Source organism: Pan troglodytes, chromosome 6 (genome assembly GCF_028858775.2).
Source record: "Pan troglodytes isolate AG18354 chromosome 6, NHGRI_mPanTro3-v2.0_pri, whole genome shotgun sequence".
Taxonomy (NCBI): Eukaryota; Metazoa; Chordata; class Mammalia; order Primates; family Hominidae; genus Pan; species Pan troglodytes.
The window spans coordinates 154,920,729-154,941,453 of NC_072404.2; the positions used below are offsets into that span (position 1 = coordinate 154,920,729).

The window sequence follows — 20,725 nt, forward strand, 5'->3', positions numbered from 1 at the left end:
AAGGGCCCTGGCGATGGGCCAGCAAGCCACGAGGCTCCGGGTGCTGATGGTGTCTGGTGAGACGGCAGGGCCTGGGTGCGGAGGATCTGGGATGCATATTGGAAAGCTTCCAGGACAGCAGGTGACAGCCACACCTCAGGTGTCAGGGACAGAGACTGGGAGCAGATGGGGCTGAAATGGCTTGGAAGAGGCAGCAGGAAGCTGGGAGACTCTTAGCCCCACTCAACTGCATGGGAATTGGTAGTAACGTGATCTCAAGGCCCCCCACCTCTCTCTGCAAATGTTTAATGCAGTGGTGGCTTCTACACATTTCCAGAGCCATTAAATAATCTCGGCCGGGCGCAGTGGCTCATGCCTGTAATCCCAGCACTTTGGGAGGCCGAGGCAGGTGGATCACCTGAGGTCAGGAGTTCGAGACCAGCCTGACCAAAAAATGGAGAAACCCCATCTCTACTAAAAATACAAAATTAGCCGGGCGTGGTGGTGCATGCCTGTAATCCCAGCTACTCGGGAGGCTGAGGCAAGAGAATCACTTGAACCTGGGAGGTGGAGTTTGCAGTGAGCCGGGATCGTGCCATTGCCCTCCAGCCTGGGCAACAAGAGCAAAACTCCATCTAAATAAACAAACAAACCCCAAATATGTTACTTGTAACAATAACCTCTTTGCTTTTATGGCAGGTCTGGTTCCAGGATAAATAAGCATGCCAGGCAGGTGTACAGTGATTTCAAACAGTTTAATGTAATTCCAAGACAAAGTGTGATTACATTTCTACACATATACAATATGCATATGTGAGTTTACAAATTTTAATTAATAAGTCATTTCACCTCGGAGACCGAAAAAATGATCAAAAAGAAACTATGAGTAACAAGCTATAACATAGTTCACCACAATGGGACCCCCCCTTTTTCTCACCCTACAGTTAGTAATATTACAATTAAAATAACTATATTCTTCTATATTTTTTCTGTTAAAATCATCTCATAAATTTACAATGCTATTATTAGTTTCCAAGACTAATATAAATTCACTCCATTTTTCTACAACGAAAATGATTAATTTAGAAGCACACGACGTCATGATGAAAAACACAAGCATTTTAGTAGCAAGGACTTGATCAGTTAAGAATTAGTTTTCTTGTAAAACATTCTAAAGCCAAGTAAAATATCCATTCTTATAACATACCTATAATATGAGACTAAGGAATAGGTTACATATAGGTCTACAACACATTGGTTTGTCTTTAAAAAAACAAAAGTAGACATTTATAAATAAAAAAGAGGGACAATTCACATAGGAAAAAGAGGTACACGAGAAAATACTGTTGCACGCAATAATTTTCACACAGATTAACATGGATTAACACTTTTTATTATAGAAACCGTACGGTGAAGGAACACAACAGACCAGGGCTTTCATAGGGTTATTGAGATTGAGCTGAGATGACCTGGGAGAGAAAGATCTAGGTGAGATGACCCTGGGGAGGGAGCCACGTTCCTTGGACCTGGTGACTTAGTGTCGCCGGGTCTCCTCTTCCCTGTTCTCATTTTGGGGAGTGAGTCTTTCTAGCCAGTGTCCTGAATTCATGAGCAGTTGAAAGGTAAACATTTCTACAGATCCATTCTCTTTCTATCCTAATGGATACCATTTTTGGAAACGTGACAGAGTATCAGAGGCTGCAGCTCAGTACACGTGGTCAAAGCAAAACGGGATGGAAACTTCCAGTCACTCTGATTTGTTGCCCCCCTCACCCACTGATGCGCTTGAAGCTGGGACCCAGTGAGACAGCAGCAGCACCCTACAGGGCCTGCTGGCTCTGCTGTGGTGAGGTGGATGACAAGGGCCCGGCGCCACGCCTCAGCCCCATGTGTGCGGAGTGGCCTGGGACACAGCCCATGCACGTCCAAGACACCAGTCTTGACTCCGACCTCTAAAGAGCTCCTTCTCCTCATCTGTAAAGCTATACTTCTCCTATCAAATTTGGTTTGATATATATACACAAACATATATATCAACATCTATCTCTATACAGTGATTCTACTAAATTAGAAATTCTGCTGCCCCAAAGTATGACTTTCTTGTCTATTTCATTTGGTTAAAAAAATGCACACAAAGAGGATGAAGAGATGATTTGGGGGCTAGAGATGATTGTGCCCTGGAAAGTCCATGGAAGAAGCTTGAAGTGAGCAGGAACACAAAAGGGAGGAGAGCAGAAACGGGGGACCGACTGACTCAGGGCAGCGCTGACAGGAACATCTGCTTGGGGCGGGGCGGGGCGGGGGTGTGCTCTCTGTTCCATTTGTTAGTTACAGGAAGCTACCAAGGATGCACATGGTCAAGTCACTTTCTACTTCCCAAGTTCCTCCTTATAACCTGAGCCAAACAATTTCAACAATGACAATCCATTGCCCCTTCAGCCCAGCAGGCGACTCTGACAGGGAGGTGTGACCACCAGTCTCAAGGCTGAGTGGGGCCTTCTTGCCGGCTCTCGCACTTTCTGGGAGTCCTGGGTGCCTTGGCCCAGGGCAGTGGTGACAGCAGGGTGGAGGCAGAGGTGGCCCCAGGGACAGTGACCCTATATAAGGAAGGGGGCGGTGCCAGGAGAGATTCGTTTGGAGATTGGTTACAAGGAAGCGAGGGAGAGCAGAGGCAGAGCCCTTTTTCAGATACAACATACTTACTTTTCAAATGAACAAAAGGCAATTTCTATGTTTTAAAAACATAAGCCCCAAAAACAATGACACAAAATTCATTTGGTTAATTCATGTAAAGGAAAAAACAGCAACACCACCACACAAACAGGAAAGTGGGAGTATGATTAGGAGGGGTGAGATGAAAACTATTTTACAGTAACATTTCCACCAAAAGACTGTCCTAAGAACACGCTGTCAATACAGTTCACAGGGAAAAAGCAAATGTGGTATTTTTTTGTATTTTTTAAAAGCTCCCTGGTCCCAGGTGTTTTGCAGTTTTCAAGGTCTTATCTGCTCAAGGAATGCCCTTTAGGTCACAGCAGGTCCTCTGCAGTTTGGTGGTGGCACAAGAGAAAACATAAAAGAAACCAAGACTCAGGGAAACTGCCATTCCCCCAGTCTGTTTCTGCATGACAGTGGGGCCCATTCCTGTCTCGAAGCATCTCTCTTGTTCCAAATATGATGTCTGTTTAGAGTGGGTCTCAATGGACCAGGCTGAGCTGCCCCTCTGTCTCTGCCTCCTCCTGCTCAGCCCTGACCATCTCTGAGAGGATGCTAAGGTCCCCCTCCCACCGAACTAGACTTGGAGTCTAAGCTGGACAATGAGTAAAACGTAAACATAGCCTTTTACATTGATTTTGCTTTCAAGGGGAAAACGAATAAATGGCAGCAGATATATGGAAAACCCAGCCAGCGACCATGGAAATAGGGGTATATGGTCCTCCCCTACAAAACGCTGATCAAAATATCACCCCCGGCCCAGAAGTAGCAGCTGTGCCTTCATGGTCACCTGAATCCCAGTCTCTTCTACTGCCTGGTGCCTGGAAATCAGTGGATCTATTAATAAGTTAAATATTCAAATCAAGACAAAAATCAATGAACCAGGTTATCTGTTCTCAATGACTCTTCCAAGATGTCAGAGAGAAGGCCTTGAAGACAAGTGTTTAGACGACACGCATGAGACCTTCGCATCTGGCCCGGGCTGCGGACTCACACCTTTTCCCTCCATCTGGATTGCCTTTCATGTTCTCTTGAGTTCACATGGAAACTAATAATCCAGAGGGAAGTGCGCATGCTGGACTACAGAAAAGTCTGGGACAACACACTTGCCTTGGGGGAGACACAACCTCCAACTAAGAGGCATTCACTGGGGTTTGCGGATGTCAGTTATAAACAGAACTTTTCTTTAAAAAGTACCAGTCTAAATGTAAACTATAAAACACTTTAACTATAAAACGTAGCCAGAAATATGCTTAAGTATCCACAGTCAATTGTTTAGTTTACTCATTTAAAATGTGACTGTCTTGATAGCTTAGAAGGCTAACAGCATTTTACAGTAGCTAAAAACATATATACTTAACATGTGCATTTGAACATCGCATTTGAGTACAACACACAAAGAATAATCTTTTCCTTGGTTTAATTTTTGTTGTAAAGATGAGCTATTTTCAGAATTCACTTAAGCAACGATGACCGGGGGTATGAAGTAATCATTATTTTCAGCCCATAGAGAATTCATAGTCTTTAAATTCCAAGATCAAGCTGGCTACATGATTTCAAAAAAGGCTAAAACCAGGATGAATGCCCACATTTGAGGTAATTATTGCCATTAGGTCACAGTTTGTGTAAGATAATGTATGTAAAACCTTCTAAAAAAAAAAATCTTTAGGTGTTCTGCCAGAATTCCAGAATACCTATTGAAACCAACCAGGATCTCAAACTCCGATTAGTTAGGTTTGCTTCCAATGGAGTTAAAGTTCTAAAAGATTCTAGAACTTGTGTAAACTACCTAAGAATTTAGGCAAACAAGCCTGGAGCCAGTCAACAAAGACGGTTTTAAATGAAAAAAGGAACAAGAAACCCACTCAAAACAACTGAACAAATATTTCATAATAAATGATAATAGTTATTTTAAAAAATTAAAAATCTAGTCCTAAGCATTTCTAAATTCTCACCATCTTTCAACCAAAATAAAAATGCATCTGTATTTCTGTTAATCTCATACCAGGGCAAGAGACACTCCTTCCTTCTATCATGAAAGCTGGCTGGTTTTCCTGTTTATACAATTGTTGCTATTTCTTTGAGAAGAGTATCTCAAAAGAAAACGTTCTTTTGTTCCTCTAAGTCTTGTCTTTCTTCCACCTCTACTTCTTTTTTTTTTTTCTTTTTTTTTCTTTTTTTTAACAGAAAGAAAAAAGTTCCTGGACACCAGACCCACATATGGTATTTACAAATTTGGTGTGAACCCTGCCTCTGGTTCTGCCCAGAGCTGAAGAGTGAATCTATTACAGAGATCAGAGCTGTCAGGATAATTATCAAGTGCAGTAAAAAATAGCATTTTGAAAAAAATATATACCTTTAGTATTGCCTTTCTAGAATTAACTATAAGCAAGAAAAACTTATTTTTTAAAGAAGAAAAGAATACTTCTTTTTCACTCTTACTTATAAGAGCTGGTTGTAGCAGCACTACTAAAGCTAGTTGGTATGCTGGAAAGAAATCTAAAAGGAATTCTATGAATCAAAAGAAACTCTCCAGAGATTTTCTCTAAAAATCAAACGAATTCTGCCCCTTTTGCCTAAATCCAACTCAGGAGCCCCCTCTTTGCACAGTCCTTTAGCTGAGTCCCACGGTGCATGGGATGGCACAGGGTGATGCTGTGTAAAGGCCTTTCTTTGCTCAGACATGCAGGAGACAGCTGTGGCTAATGGCTGCAAGCTCAGTTCTGGAGCTGGGCAGACTCAGGTTCAAGCCCTCCTCGCCCCTCAAGAGTTGTGTGGCTCTGGGCAGTTTCCTTGGCTGTAGGGGGACTAATATTGCCGATCTCACAGGGCTACCGAGAAGATGAAACAGGACAACCCATGAGCAATTCCCAGCACAGCGTGTGGCATGCAGGAAGCGGGAGTATCACTAAATGGTTCATAGAAATATGAGGCCACGCATTGCTATTAATTAAAAAAGTTAAAAGATTAAAAATCACATCTCAGGAAGGGCCTGATGAACAAAAAAGGGAACCTTGGGGATTCTGGCCCATCACTGCTTTATCCTTCCTTCAACACCTGCCACTTCTCAGAGCATCCGGTCAGCTCCCTTATCTATAAATGGGGGCTGTTATCCCCCTCCCTGTGGGATGGCTGTGGGGGCCCCTTGAGACAACGCTGATAAAGGCCTTAGCCCGGGAGTCATGAAAGCATTCAACAAATGTTGGCTATTATTTACTTGAGAGATATTGCAAATTTTAACAAATAAGGGACAGTCAGTGTCATGTTCAACACAGGGATCTGAGATGAGGGGCTCCCAGAGGCTTGGGCAAGTCCAGCGGGGGGCATCGGGAAGACCCTCTCTGGTGCTGGTGTTCTGGGACAGGAGCCCTGCAGGGGGCACTTCTCTGCAAACTCTCACTGGGTTTGAGGGAAGAACGGCCTGGAGTTATTTTTTGAACTTTTCAGAAGCTGCAACAAGAGAAACCTCTACTATGCTGGGTCCCTCTAGTGAGCCACGGTGCCAAAAGCCTCCAATAGGTTTTTTTTGCATTTAAATCCTGTTTCACCGCCTTCCATTCTCTAGTGGCCTGAGATTTTACTGAGTCTGGTCTGTGGAGATGAGAAGTGAGAGTTCTAAGGCATCAAAGTGGAAAAGTACTGCTATTCCGAGCCCAGCCCCCGCGTGCTCTACGCCCTTGATGCAACTGAACTCCTGGCAGCCCTGCTTTGCTCTCTCCCATGGTGGCCTGGGATTAGTCAAGCCCACGTATTGGTATGGCACCTTGTCTCCCGATAGCAGCAGCATCGAAGGGGTCACCTCCACTCCTCTTAAAAGAATAGCACAGTTTTGAAATAAATGCAATTTAAAAAAAAAAAAAAAGGACAGAGAGGAAAGAGAAAGACAAATAGAATTGCATCACTAATGATGTCATTATTGCCTGGAAAGGAACGAAGGGAAGGCCATTTTGTCCATTTCTGGAAGCGTCTTTGAGAAGGGTTCTTTGGCTAAAGAAAGGAACAGTTTCACCTTCCTTTCCAATTTGGTAAGGACATCTCTGGCCTGCTCAAGTTTGAAGCTTCCCCATCAGAAGTCTGTAAAACACACCAGAAGGAAAAGACACAGACAGGGAATGAAGCCTGCAAAGTCCCTGGGGCTGGAATGTCTCGTGGCCAAGTCACTCCTGCTGGCGCTGTGGAGTCCCAGGCTGGCCTGCAGAAGGAACCCTTACCTCTCTTGAATTCTCTCTGCTAGTTGAGAGCACCGAGCCATTTCCTTCTTTCCATTTTCTGTCCTAGGGGCTACTTGACAGGCCAAGAAGAGTGGTGGTCCCACACCCCACCCTGCCCTCAGCATCAGACAAAGAGAACCTGGGACGAAAGCTGGGGCGAGCTGGGGCCCCACGTCGCTCTCTCAACCATGAGCCATCAGTAATACTTCCCGAGGCCTCCTCATCTCCTCCCTCCAGTTTCCAAGAAAGTTTGTTCCACTCACTCACACACGCTCACACGGCCTAAATCTTCCACCCCAAGCTTGTTCCAATATGAGTGTTTGCCATTCCCAAGGGCCAACCAAGGGAAATCGTTCTGTCAGCAGTTGGGCTAATCTCCCCTTCCCTTCCTGATGTCCATCCGTCTCACACGTTGGTGTCTGGGCGGGCTGAGTCTTCTAGGTTGAAGAGGACAAAGGTCAGCTGGCTCCCCCAGCCCGTGAACACCTCAGCCACCAGGAAGACTAGAAAGGCTAACAGTCCAGGAGATGAATGCCGCTTTGCTCCAACCCTTCTTTTTCCTCTGAATTCCACTGACCGCACGCTCCACTTCACAGTATTAACTGGCATCAAGCCTCGACTCTCCCACCCCTTGATCTGCTCACCCACTTCCCTTGGAAACATCCAAAACATCATGAAGAGGCCCTAAGCACAGAGACATGGGGGCCCACGTCCAGACGGGCCAGTCAGAACCCAGTGAGCAGAAGCAAATTGCCCTGCGGTTCACCAGGCTCCAGTTAAACACTCCTCCGTGACCTGACATTTCAAATCTTCCCCTCTTCCTCTGAACAATGTCTCTTCAAATGGGAAGGAGGGAGCCCACAAAAGACTAGAGGATGCTCTAGACGATTCGTGGGCTAAGTAAGGACTAGGTTGGCATCCCTCTGCTTGAGAGCTTGGTCCTAGTGACAGCAGCCTATTTGCTAAGGTGACTCAATGGCAGATTCGGCCAGGTATGCAATTGGGCATCCAGGGAGCTGGCCTCTCCTGCAGGGAGCTTCTCCTGGGGCTTCTGATGTGGCAGCTCCATGCATGGGGGTAGAGGAGGCCATTGGGTGAGGACTAGGAGAATGTGCACTAATGTTTGCTGAGCGTCTGTGGGGCTGGCATCGCCCAATACTTCCCTTCCCTTCGGTGAAGCTGGCTATTTCACCCCTTTCTTCAACTGGGGCCTAGCACTTTGTGGGTCTGGGGACAGCGTGTGAGCACCCAGCACACACAGCACAGTGCACTGAGGATGTGGCCGGAGCCCAGTGGGGATGCTTTCAGAGGGGGTGCAGCCTGTGATGCCTGAGCAGCCGCCCAGCTTTGTTCAGGGTTTCTCTGGCCTCCTGCCGTCCCTCCACCCACTTCCAGCTGGCTAGAATTGGGTGCTGGGGGCATGCATCACAGGGGGAGGGGGTAGGCTGAGGAACTGGGTGGTGTGGTGAAATTTCCTGGGGAAGGTACCACCTGCCAGTCACTCTTACGCCACCTCACTGTGTCCAGCAGCTTCTGGGAGGGGGCAAATGTCCCTGCATTGAAGAACCTAAGCCACGCCCCAGGTGCGCCGATGGCAAAAGGATGGATTGTGGGGAAGCCGATGGGGTCACATCTGGGAGGGAATTTTCTTGCTTAAATATCAGAGGCAAGCCAAAGATTTAGTTAACAGATTTCAGAAGCACAGGAGAGCTCTGAGGATGTGGGAGAGAAGCTGGCTAAGGGCTGGACAGTCAGTGACTCGACATTCCCCGAGCCCATGAGATGCCACCTGACGTCGCATCCCAGGCCTCTGGGATCTAGAAAATGACAACCTTGATGGTGACCATGTTGTCAGAAGCCCAATCAAGGCTTTGATTCTTCTTTAAACTTTTGTTCTGTGGTGGATCTTTCTTGACGTCTCTTGTTGGGAAAGAGATGACAGAAACAATTTTCCTACTTCCTAAGTCTTTCCTTTTTTTTTGCCTGACAAAACTGGACATCTGGATGTCCCTCCAGTCTACTTATATACTCACAGAGAGAATAAGTTTAAATATTAAAGAGAAAACACAAAGATACTTGGAATAAATGTGCATTTAAAACCCTGACTAAAATATCAACATAATGATCATAATTACAATGGTAATAAAAATAATTAGTACAATAATATTATCTTTATGAGCAGCATGGAAATTTCATTCCTGATCTGGAAGAATAAAAGGAAAGAAAATGTCAGGTGAAAGAGTAAGTAGCCTCCAACTTAAGCAGACAGAATAATTTTCTTTAAAATGAAAACATTTTAAGCTGTCTTTCCCCCTAAAAGATCAGATCTAGAAAGGGCTGGAAATGAACTGTGCCCAGGAATCTGGGGGTGCTCTCCAGTAAGGCGAACTGAGGCTCATTTGCAGCCAAGACTTGGAACTCGGGATGAGACCTAATGGGCTATTGCTGCCATCTGGCTGCCAAAAAGTCCCTAATAGATGGATTTTCCAGGCTGACCCAGCTGTGGGGCGGGGGGGTCCTCTGGCTTCTGTGTCCTCTGAAGCGTTTGCTGCCCTCACCCTCTCTGAACTGACCATTGTCCTGCTGTCTCAGAGGGCTACACTTCCCCACCTCCAGATAAAGACAGTATTGATAATGGCCCGAGGGAAGGGAATCTCCTTGCTGCAGGCCTCTTGCCGGCTCAGCCTCCAGCAGGCACTTGGCAAGACTGCCCGGCTGTGCCCAGCATTGAGCAGTCATGGTGTCCTTCCTTCTCGCTGAGGCCTGGACTAAGCTGTTTCCAGTTTGGGGACCTGTTTCTTTATAAGTAAGAATTTATGGTTGGGGTGGGGGAAGTTTCCAGAGTTATTTCACAGCTAAGAGCTAAGTAACGGCTTCGTTACTGAGTTAGGTTGGATATCACTACAAACACACCTTTCACAGTAGATCCTTGAGGGAGACTGCACAGTGAGGAAGTAAAGGGCGGGAGGATAAGGATGGGGCCGCTGACTCCGGAAAGATCTCTTTGCACCTTGGAAACCTGCCTGTGGGGTCAGCTAAAGACTCAACATCAGAAGCAAACAATTAGAACCACCCTTTTCGGCCCCATCCTTGGCCAGATTCTCCTGCCATTCACATATTTCAGAGTTATTTACTATGAAGAGAGGGAACTCCCCACTTCTCCACACCTCCATCCCCAGCAGTGTCCAAAGCCTGAGAAAACTTCCAGAATGTATCAAAGGTGCAAAGAGGGCAAAGGGCAGATTTCTTTGGAAATTCAACTGTGTGAGTTTTTCCAAAGTGCAGCGTCAGACCCCCGGCCACCCTCATAAGTGTCCCTCCAACCTTCTGCCCACTAGAACCCTCGGAAACCAAAACCAAAATCATGTCTTGAGCAGACCTGGGTAATGTGAGGAGAGAATTCAACAGCAAACAGAGGTTGGTGGTTGTCTACAGAGGGAGGGATCTGGCAAGATCGTTAGAGCAAAACAGCCCAGGGAGCCGGAGGAGAGAGTGGAGCCCCGGGCGAGGCTGAGAGCTCCAGGCTCTCGTGGCCGCGGGAGGGACTGGGGGATGCCGCCTGGGGCGGGAGACGGCTGCCTGGCGAGGCCAACAGTCCGGAAACCTCTGGCCTCACAAATGGCGGAACTGGGGACAGAGTGGGGCAGGGGTGAAGGGTGGGGAGTCTCTCTGGGCCTCGGCCCACAAATTACAACTCAACTACTACCACAACTCAACTCCCGCCGTCCCCATCTCCAGACGCACCCGCCGGGCATCTGTCTCCCATATTTCTTTCGAGATCCACGGACTCTCTCCTAGCTGCTGCTGGCTTCCCTGGCATCCTTCCGCTAGCAAACAGCCCAGGAAAGACAACGGGCATTAACATTTTAAAAAGAAAAAGAAAAAGAAAAAAAAAAAGGCCAGAGTAAACTGTTACAACAGCACAACAGAAGAGCTGAGATTGTGTCTGACTAGCCTCAGTTTCTTGGAGTACCAGTGGAAGTAAACCCTCACGCCGCGTCTGTCGCTCGGTAAGGCACTAGGAGGGAAGGATGCAGTGTCAAGACTGCGCCAGCTAGGGTGGCGGCGCCGAGGGCCACGCGGGGAGGGCGGCGCGTGCACACCCACACGTGCTCGCTCACCCGCACACCTGCACCGCCACATTGGTTACATGCCTATGTTATATCGCTTTTTTTTTGTGCAATTACATTGAGGAATATTCTATTGGTATCATTGGAGTTGAACACAAGGTAGGAGACAAGGGTGCTGAGTGCTACATTCTACTAGGGTGTCTGTGACGACCGCTAGCCCTACGCTACGCGACTAGGGGTGGATTCAAAGAGAAAATACATTTTCAGAAAAGAAAAAAACCTAAAGTTTGCAACACACATTATTAATGACATTTGAGGAACAACGTTGCTTAGGGATTTATCCAGAGTGCTCAGAAAAAGAAAACTCGCCCCGCGCCCCCGGGGGCCTTCCAGCAGCCTGGCCGTCCCCCATCTTTCCTGACTAGGGAGCCCGGACTGGGCTTCGCCAATCCCACACCAGCTCCAAACATCAGCCTCCTCAGGCTGCAGCCTGACATTCTGGAGGGCTGTTGACCCTTTCGAGTTCTGGAAAAATCCCTAAATCTTATGTTCAATTAATTAAAAATCTATTTGATTTCCATATCAGGTGTCCCTGACAGCAGTCTTCCGTATCACTTGCTGCCATATGAAAATAATCTTTGAAAAGTTCATAAAGTTCTTCAAAAACTGGGGCCCCCCGTTTCTGGAATCTTCCTGTTGCTCTTCTCCTTTCCAGTTTGGCGTAGAATGGGTTCTTGAGCTGGGTTTTTTGTTATTGACTTTTTTTTTTCCTTTTTCTTTTTTAAAATAAAAACCATAGATTTCCCGCCCTCTTTAATCCCTTCCTTTTAAAAATGTTCTCTGCTCTGCTCTACGTCCTCCCACTTCCCGGTTCAAGTTTCACTGGTGTCCCGTCCCGTCCCCCTGCCCTCTGCCCCCCCGCCCCTGCCCCGTTTGCATTGTTTGTGTGCGGCATCTTCAGTATAAAAGGCCAGCGCCCACGGTCCCAGGAGCGCCTCCCTCCTTCTCTCCCTCCTCCCTCGGGCCATTCTCTCCCTCCCTCCCTCCCTCCCCTCCAGTGTTTATATGTAAGGGTACTGGTTGACCTTGGCGGGGCTCAGTGGGTATCCAGTGTAGACGGTGGAGGCTGGCGAGGCGCTGATGTAGGTCTGGTGGGCAAATTGGGCTGGATACTGACTCGGGTGGATGGTGGGCGAGGGCAGGACCCGGGGGCCCATGCTCACGGGGACCTGGTGGACGATGCTGGCTGGGTAGGCAGTGTGCTGCACGGTGTGGCGCGCAGAGCCTTGCGAGGCCACCAGGTGGGCCACGGTGCCGGTGGAGCCCAGGGCCGCCGGCGCAGTGTAGGTGTAGAGGTGGGGCTGGGTGGGGAGGTGGGCAGCGGCGGCGGCTGCAGCCAGATGGGGGTGCACAGTGCCGTGGCTGGGGCTGTTGTGCGGGAAGGAGTACGGAGCCTGGGCCATGGTGGGAGTGATGTAGGCCTGCTGCCTTCGGTGGCTCCCAGTGCGGTCCGCGGTGATGTGCTGCTGAGCCTGGGGAGGAGAGGCACCAAGAGAGAGACGTCAGGGGCCGACACATGGGGAGGAAGGAATGGGAGGAGGGGCAGGAGGGCAGGGAGGAGGAAGAGAAGGGAAAGACTCCAGAAGTAATAGAAGGGGCTTCCCTCTGTGTGTTGAGAAAGTAAAAATTTACTTGGGACCCGGCGCGGTGGCTCACGCCTGTAATCTCAGCACTTTGGGAGGCAGAGGTGGGCGGATCACCTGAGGTCTAGAGTTCGAGACCAGCCTGGCCAATATGGTGAAACCCCGTCTCTACTAAAATACAAAAAAATTAGCCAGGCATGGTGGCACGTGCCTTGCCTGTAGTCCCAGCTATTCGGTGGGCTGAGGCACAAGAATCACTTGAACCTGGGAGGTAGAGGTTGCAGTGAGCCGAGATCACGCGAGTGCACTCCAGCCTGGGTGACAGAGTGAAACTGTGTCTCAAAAAAAAAAAAAAAAAAAATTTACTTGGACTGAGAAAATCCCGACTTGGCCTGCCACTCACTGGGCTGGGATGATACACGGATAAAGCTAGCTGCAAAGTTATAGGAGAACATATTTCTCCCAAGGACGTACAGAAGCTGTGAAGTATCAGGATGCCCCAGGCTGGAGTGCAGTGGCATGAACCTAGCTCACTGTAGCCTTGAACTCCTGGCCTAGAATGATCCCCCCGCCTTGGGCTCCCGAGAAGCTGGGACTACAGGCGTGAGCCACCGCACCCGGCCAGGACACTCTCTTTGAGCAGCAGTTGCTTTCTTACTCACTGTAAAATCTTGTTCTCAAAATTATTGGCTCTCACAACATCTCTACAAAAAATTTTGAAAATTAGCTGGGTGTGGTGGCTAATGCCTGTAGTCTCAGCTACTTGGGAGGCTAAGGTGGAGGATTACTTGAGTCCAGGAGGCAGAGGCTGCAGTGAGAGCCATGACAGTGCCACTGCACTTGAGCCTGGGTGACAGAACAAGACCCTGTCTTAAAAAAAAAAGTTGGCTCTCAGAAGCATTGCTGTTTGAAGTTCTGTCAGTCCAAATAAAATAGCCCTCTTCTACCTGGTGAACCTAAGTCACGTGACAGAGACACGGGCTCCACTGATGACCTGGGGCAGCACTTCAGATGAGGGGCTCTGAACACAAACACCCCATTTATCTCACTTTGTTTCTAGAGAAACAGGGCCCTGAGTCCACCACGTGAGTCAGGCCTGATGCCGAGCCCTTGACACAGACAGCCCTGCACCCACAGAAACTCAGGTCACTCACATTTCACCTCAACCCACCCCCCTTCCTCCAGGTCCTGGGACAAATCTTACCCTTGACTTGGGGGCTGTGGTGTGCGGGCCCTCCCTGCAATGAGTCGGATGCAGGTCTGTCCCTGATGTCCCAGGCCGACAGGGCTGGGACACAGTGCTCTACCCTTTGCTGGGTTGAAACAGCAGTATGTGGGCCATCCTATTTTTAAGCTCTGGCACCATGTCACTAAGGGCTTTGTAACATTAGACAAGTCGCTTTGCTTTGGGCCAGCACTCTGTGCACTGGTGATATCAACTTCACCAAGGGTGACCTGTGGTAGAAAAAGCCACCAGAGGTCACCAAGGGCATGTGCTGCCACCCGTGGCCAGGACTGCAGCCCTGTGAGGTGGGTGAGGGGCCGCCACAGCAATCCTCTCTGAAGCGGAAGGATGAGGGGATGGGGGCTCTGCCTGGCCTGGGGCGCCAGCTGTGGGGCTTACCTGGCTGAGATTGAGTGGCTGCTGCTGCTGGAAGTGGGGGCCCGGCCGCTGCTGCCGGTAGGTGATGGCTCCAGATGAGCTCCCTGAAGAGTGACCGCTGGTGGAGGTCACGTTGCTGGAGGACTTGGACTTGTAGGAGGACGAGTGGTGACTGGTGTTGACTGTGGCAGGAGGAGAAAGAGGTCAGATCGGTGGCAGGGTCCCAGCTGCCCAGAAGATGCTACCCCACCAGAGAACAGTGGTCTTCCAGGAAGAAACATGTGCCTGAGGCTGGGCAGTAACAAATCAGCCTCATCTCCCCTGGACCCACTAGGACTTTGCCTTGACTCTGGATGCAGTGGGGCTCTGGCTCACTCCCTCGGCTGGGAGGGTGGTCGGGGCTACATGAGGGAATGAAGCAAGGGAAAGCGGAAAAGAATCAGGAGAGGCAAGGTGGGCTGGTGACCTAAGGCCAGGCCCAGTGCCGCTCCTCTGGGAGGTGTTACTTTCAGCATCTGGAAAATGGGTAGGAGAGATCTGCTATAATTTGAATGTGTTCCCCAAAAGTTCTTGTGTTAGAAACTTAGTCCCCAGTGCAAGTGTTTAGGGTGGGGCCAGTAAGGGATGTTAGGTCCTGAGGGCAGAGCCCTCATGAGTGTATGAGTTCATCAGTGCATTAATGTTATCTCGGGAGTGGGTTAGCTATTGAGAGATTGGCTTTTTTGATGAAAACAAGTCTGGCCCCCTCACCCTCATGCTCTTTTGTCCTTCTGCCTCTTGTGCTGGGAAGATGCAGCACAAAGGTCCTTGCCAGATGCTGGCACCCTGTTCTTGGACTTCCAGTCTTCAGAATCGTGAGCCAAATAAACTTCTATTGATTATAAATTACCCAGTCTCAGGATTATAAATTACCCAAGCAGGATCCCTGCTTGGTCCCCACCATGGGTGACTATGAGTATCAGAGGAGACAGTGTCTGTGGTGGGACCTAATAAACTACTAGAAGCTAAAATAACCCTCAGAGTCACCTGGTCTAGTTACCTGCCTCTAGGCAGGATGAGACTAAATCATCCAGGGAATGGCCCTGTGAGCCAAACATGGCCAAGTACAAAACTGCCTCCATGTTATTGCCAAGGGGGCTGAAGAGTGGAAAAAACACTGCAACCCTCCAGAGGTGACCTCATGGTCAGCAGGTGGCTCCATCAACAGTTCTCAAATGTAATTCCTGCATCTTGTTCAGTGCAGACTCTGGCCAGCAGCTCTGGGGGGCCTGAGCACCTGCATTTCTGACAAGCTCCCAGGGGGTGCCAGTGCTGCTGGTTGGGGGACCACGCTCTGAGTAGCCAGGGGCTCTGAGAGAGGTGGGTTAAACCCTGAGCTGGATGGCTTCCATGTTACCCAGCCAGAGAGCCAGAGGAGCCAGGAGCCTCTTCAGGGCCCAGTGGTTTTAACTCATCCAAGTATTTTCTGAGCTCCTGCTGTGTGCTAAGGACGGTGACTGTGTACCACCGGGGACGGGGGTGGCAGGGAGAAGGCTGAGAGCGTGAATAAAGAGGAGGCATCACAGATCACGCAGATGAGGTGGCGAGGCCAGAGGATAAACCAGATGAAGACGCTGACAGGCAGGGACAGCCCAAGTCCAAGAAGGCTGCTGGAACAGGACAGGGCACGACAGGGCATGAGTGTCCAGCCCAGCAGGGGCAAGAGCCCCAGAGGGCGGGAGCTCTGCTGCCGAGTGGGGGCCATCTCCCCACCCCAGCTTGGGGAGTTCTGCAGACAGGACCATCACCCCTTGATAAAAGCAGAAGAGATGCTTTACCAGCCCCCCATGTCCCTGTGCCTCAGCTCTCCTCCAGGAGAGGGCTGCCTAACACACAGCGCAGTATTAATACACACCTAAATGAAATTTCCAATCAAATGTACCCAGATGCACCAGTCATAGTCATTCATTAAATGCAAGCACTTTTGTAACGGCAAAAGCAACAAACAGACCCAGACTAGTGAGAAGATACTGGGCTTCCTTTTTTTTTTTTTTTGAGATGGAGTTTCACTCTTGTCGCCCAGGCTAGAGTGCAATGGTGCGATCTCAGCTCACTGCAACCTCTGCCTCTCAGGTTCAAGTGATTCTCCTGCCTCAGCCTCCCAAGTAGCTGGGATTACAGGCACCCGGCACCACGCCTGGCTAATTTTTTGTATTTTTAGTAGAGACAGGGTTTCACCATGTTGGCCAGGCTGGTCTCAAACTCCTGACCTCAGGTGATCCACCTGCCCTTGGCCTCCCAAAGTGCTGGGATTACAGGCGTGAGCCACCGTGCCGGGCCGACACTGGGCTTCTTTAGGAGCAAACTGCATAATAGCCTAGGGAAGTGTGGGAGGGAGAAAATTCCAGATACCTTTCTCTAACTTCAATGACAACGGAAGCAGAAAAAGAGGGGTTTAGTAAGTGAAGGCTATGACAAAGCAGCCTGAAGACTGTGTGGTTTGTGTTGTATAGTTAGAAACCATAGTTACAACAAGCATTGCTTCTGTTCCTTAAACGCTAAAGAACAGTAGAGTTAATGGAGAAGAAAACATCTTCCAGGTGGAAAGACAGGCAGATGGTCCCCCACCAAGAAGGGCAGGGCAGACCAGGGAATGAACAAGAGCCTGGCGCTGGGACTGGTGTCTGTCCTGCCTCCTTGGGCAACCAGTCCTGCTGGGGTGAGATGTGCACAGAAGCAATACTGATTTTTTTTTTTTTTTTTTTTTTTTGAGATGGAGTCTTGCTCTGTCTCCCAGGCTGGAGCTCAGTGGTGTGATCTTGGCTCACTGCAACCTCTGCCTCCCAGGTTTAAGTGATTCTCGTGCCTCAACCTCCCAAGTAGCTGGGATTACAGGCATGTGCCACCACGCCCAGCTAATTTTTTTTTTTTGAGACAGAGTCTCGCTCTGTCGCCCAGGCTGGAGTACAGTGGCGTGATCTCAGCTCACTGCAGCCTCCGCCTCCCGGGTTCAAGTGATTCTCCTGCCTCAGCCTCCTGAGTAGCTGGGACCATAGGCGCCCACTGCCACACCCAGCTAATTTTTGTATTTTTAGTAGAGATGGGGTTTCACCATATTGGCCAGGCTGGTCTCGAACTCCTGACCTTGTGATCCGCCTGCCTTGGCCTCCCAAACTGCTGGGATTATAGGTATGAGCCACTGTGCCCAGCTGCTAATTTTTGTATTTTTGGTAGAGACAGAGTTTGACCATGTTAGCCAGGCTGGTCGTGAACTCCTGACCTCAAGTGATTTGCCTGCCTCAGCCTCCCAAAGTTTTGGGATTACAGGCGTGAGCCACTGTGCCCAGCCACGGTACTGATTCTTAGTCTAAGAACCAGACTGAGGAAGACTTTGCCCAGGAAAAAGGGAGCGCATTTTAAGAGAGAAAGGTAATGAGTACCCTCTTTTCCGCCATCCTTTGTTGATTTGAGCACTTCATGTGTTGTATCTTGTACTCAGTTATTTTTCTTCATTAAGTTTCTGGAATGTGCTTGAAATATTTTTATCACCTTGACTTTCTATGGAGCACAGCTAAACTCCTTTTTTTATTTTGAGGTGGAGTCTTGCTCTGTTGCTCAGGTTGGAGTGCAGTGGTGCAATCTCGACTCACTGCAACCTCTGCCTCCCAGGTTCAAGTGATCCTCCAGCCTCAGCCTTCCGACTAGCTGGGATTACAGGTGTGTGCCACCAAACCTGGCTATTTTTTGTATTTTTTAGTAGAGATGGGGTTTTGCCATGTTGGCCAGGCTGGTCTCGAACTCCTGATCTCAGGTGATCTGCCCCCCTTGGCCTCCCAAAGTGCTGGGCTTACAGGCGTGAGCCACCGCGCCGGACAGCTATATTTCTGTGATTTATATCTTCTGGAAACCTTGCTGGACTTTAGGATTACTGCCTGGTGACACCGAAAAGTGTAAGGAAGCCCTAGGAGAGGAAAGATGAAATAACTGAGTATGGGAAAGAGCTTTGGCCAGGGAATCCAGTCATTCACCAAAATGCGGTGCTGTTGTTCCACAGAGCCCCAACTCTAAAGCAGTCCACATTTGAGGAAGGTGCCCAAAGTAGGGGTGTTCAAAGGACGAATCAGGTGAAATGTTTCATATGAAGGGAGAGGCAGCAAGAACATATTGCAAGATGTCCAAAGACAGATCTACACCTCACGTTCAGAAGCAAGAATTCGGAGCATTCATTTTGGGGCCTGAGCATCTTAGGTGAACTGGAAGGCTCATACTGTCTCAATGAAGTATCCTATGGGTGGTTAGTGTAAAAGGAGAGAATCTGGTCATTCTTGGGGCAGAGGTGCTAAATATTAATGAGCCATGGATGGAAACGACCAGGCCCTTGATTGAATGCGGTTGGATCAATTCTATTACAAATCCCAGGGCGATGAAATCAAAGTCAAAGAGGAGACGCCTGAGGCTGGAGCCAGCAAGAAAGTATGCTGATTAATTGTTGATGAAGAGAGAAATGTGCCTCTAGAGGTCTCAGCCTCTCAAGAAGGTCAAAGGAAAACCAGAAACCTGGGGACAGGAGTTTCTGGTGCACACTACAGGTGCAAGGGGGCCTTCCTGACCCCAAAACTCAGAGCCCCCTGCCCTGAGTGAAGGGTGAGCTGCCGCAGTGGGGATGGGGGCAGTGGGTGCTATTCAGAGGCCGCAAATCCAACCGTGCATTTGCGCCTGGGGCCCCTCCCACCCCATCCACTGAATCGGAATCCCTCGAGTAGGTACGGGAGATCCGGAATCAGTATTCTTAGCAAGCTTCCCAGGACACCAGAGCCTCCTGGCCCTGGCTGAACAGACCTGCATTTGGGAATCAGGGCCTTGCGACCCAACACTGTGCCCAAGCCAAACCCGTTAGACTCAAAGGTCCCCCAAAACCTGAGGGATGGAGGGATTTTTGTGGACTCAATGTAGAAAAGAAAAATAGAAAGCTGCAAACATTGGCTCTGCAGAGCCTGCTTCTTGCCTTCTGCAGCCACACTGTGGCTGTGTTGGGGGAAGCCTCCTTCTTGCTCTGCGGCGGGTCACAGACTGTGCTGGGCCCTGCTGTGCATGTCACCTACTTCTTCTATTCCAACTTCCTGGGCATTTTGTGGTAATGATATTTGAGGGGGAAACACTGAGCTCGAGGGATCAGTGAAGGGGTTAGGGAATGTTAGATGAAATGGGCGTAATGCAGCCCTGATGCTACCGTCATCATGGGGACAGGAGATGGGGGTTGAGTCAGAGCTTGCCAAGCTCTCAGAGGACGAGAGCCCCGAGTAAGGGAGGACGTCCTGAAGGGGACCAAGAGATTAAAGTGTAACAGTAACTCCTCCTGTGGCGATGGACAAAGCGACAATGGCCTAATGCTGGTCAACCTCCTAATGTATACTTTGGAACAGTGAGGAAACATTCTAGAGTTTTCCAGTCATGCCTTGTCCAGCTACTCTCCGTGATCCCGTCCTGAGAACAGCCACAGTGGCCCTGTCTACACTAGGTGAGTTGGCGGGGGTGCTTACAGCACAGATAAGCTCCAGGGCCAGACCTCTGGGAGGCCCAGCCACATGGCTCTGGGAAGGCTGGTCAACCCCTCTGTGCCTCCATTTTTAACCTGGGAAACTGGGAAGATCATGGCAGCTCCATGTAGGGCTGTGATGAGGATTAAATGAGTGAACAAGCGTAGAATGCTTAGTATCTGGCATCTAATGGCTTAAGTATTGAGTATCTGGCATTTACGTACTTAGTGTTAGCTATTGTTGGTGTCATTATTGAACTCTGTCTCCTGGTTAAAGCTGAGGCTCAAAAAATAGGTGTCTTGGCCGGGCGTGGTGGCTTATGCCTGTAATCCCAGCACTTTGGGAGGCTGAGGCGGGTGGATTGCCTGAACTCAGGAGTTCGAGACCAGCCTGGCTAACACGGTGAAACCCCATCTCTACCGAAATACAAAAAGTTAGCCGGGCATGGTGGTGCATGCCTGTAGTCCCAGCTATTCGGGAGGCTGAGACAGCAGAATTGCTTGAACCCAGGAGGCGGAGGTTGCAGTAAGCCGAGATCGCGCCACTGCACTCCAGCCTGGGTGACAGAGCGAGACTCCTCTCCGGGGAAAAAAAAAAAAAACAAGTGTCTCTCTGTCTCTCCAAGCTGGGACAATCAATTCTGGTCTCCTGGAAATGGGACACCAGGAGCCTGGGAGCTGCTGGCGGTGAGTCGGGTGAAGGCAGCTTCAGAGAGCAGGCATCTGGCCCCCAGGGCTCAGGTCCCAGGGGTTCTGGCTCCTGCCCTGCCTGGGACTTAGTTGTTGAACTTTCCCTTAGCCCTGCATCCTTCCAATAAGTTGTTTGTCTTAAGCCAGTGTAGAGTTCATTCTGTTGCTTCCAAAAGAAACTTCACTAACCCCAACCTGAGAAGGACTGAAAGACTGAGAGCCACAGGAGGGGGTGAGTATGGCGGGGAAACAGCAGCTCATATCCCGGCCTAAGAGGGCTGGGGGAGCCCTGAACTCTC

The 20,725-nt window shown here is 49.4% G+C and overlaps 1 protein-coding gene across 8 annotated transcripts in view; it reads right to left on the reverse strand.

The window, feature by feature from the left end:
- Positions 1–715: 715 nt before the first annotated feature.
- HIPK2 (homeodomain interacting protein kinase 2) overlaps positions 716–20,725 on the reverse strand; it is a 215,201-nt gene continuing 195,191 nt past the window's right edge. For 4 of the 8 annotated variants that reach the window (XM_063815021.1, XM_063815018.1, XM_063815020.1 and 1 more), the window contains exons 14-16: positions 14,243–14,403; positions 12,061–12,507; positions 716–9,108 (exon numbers count right to left, since the gene is read on the reverse strand). In XM_063815021.1, coding sequence (XP_063671091.1) covers positions 9,058–9,108; positions 12,061–12,507; positions 14,243–14,403 — 659 coding nt within the window. In that variant the 3' untranslated portion in view covers positions 716–9,057. Of the gene's footprint in view, positions 12,508–14,242; positions 14,404–20,725 lie in introns of all 8 variants that reach the window. The other 4 variants (XM_016958246.4, XM_016958244.4, XM_063815019.1 and 1 more) reach the window with 1 other exon arrangement.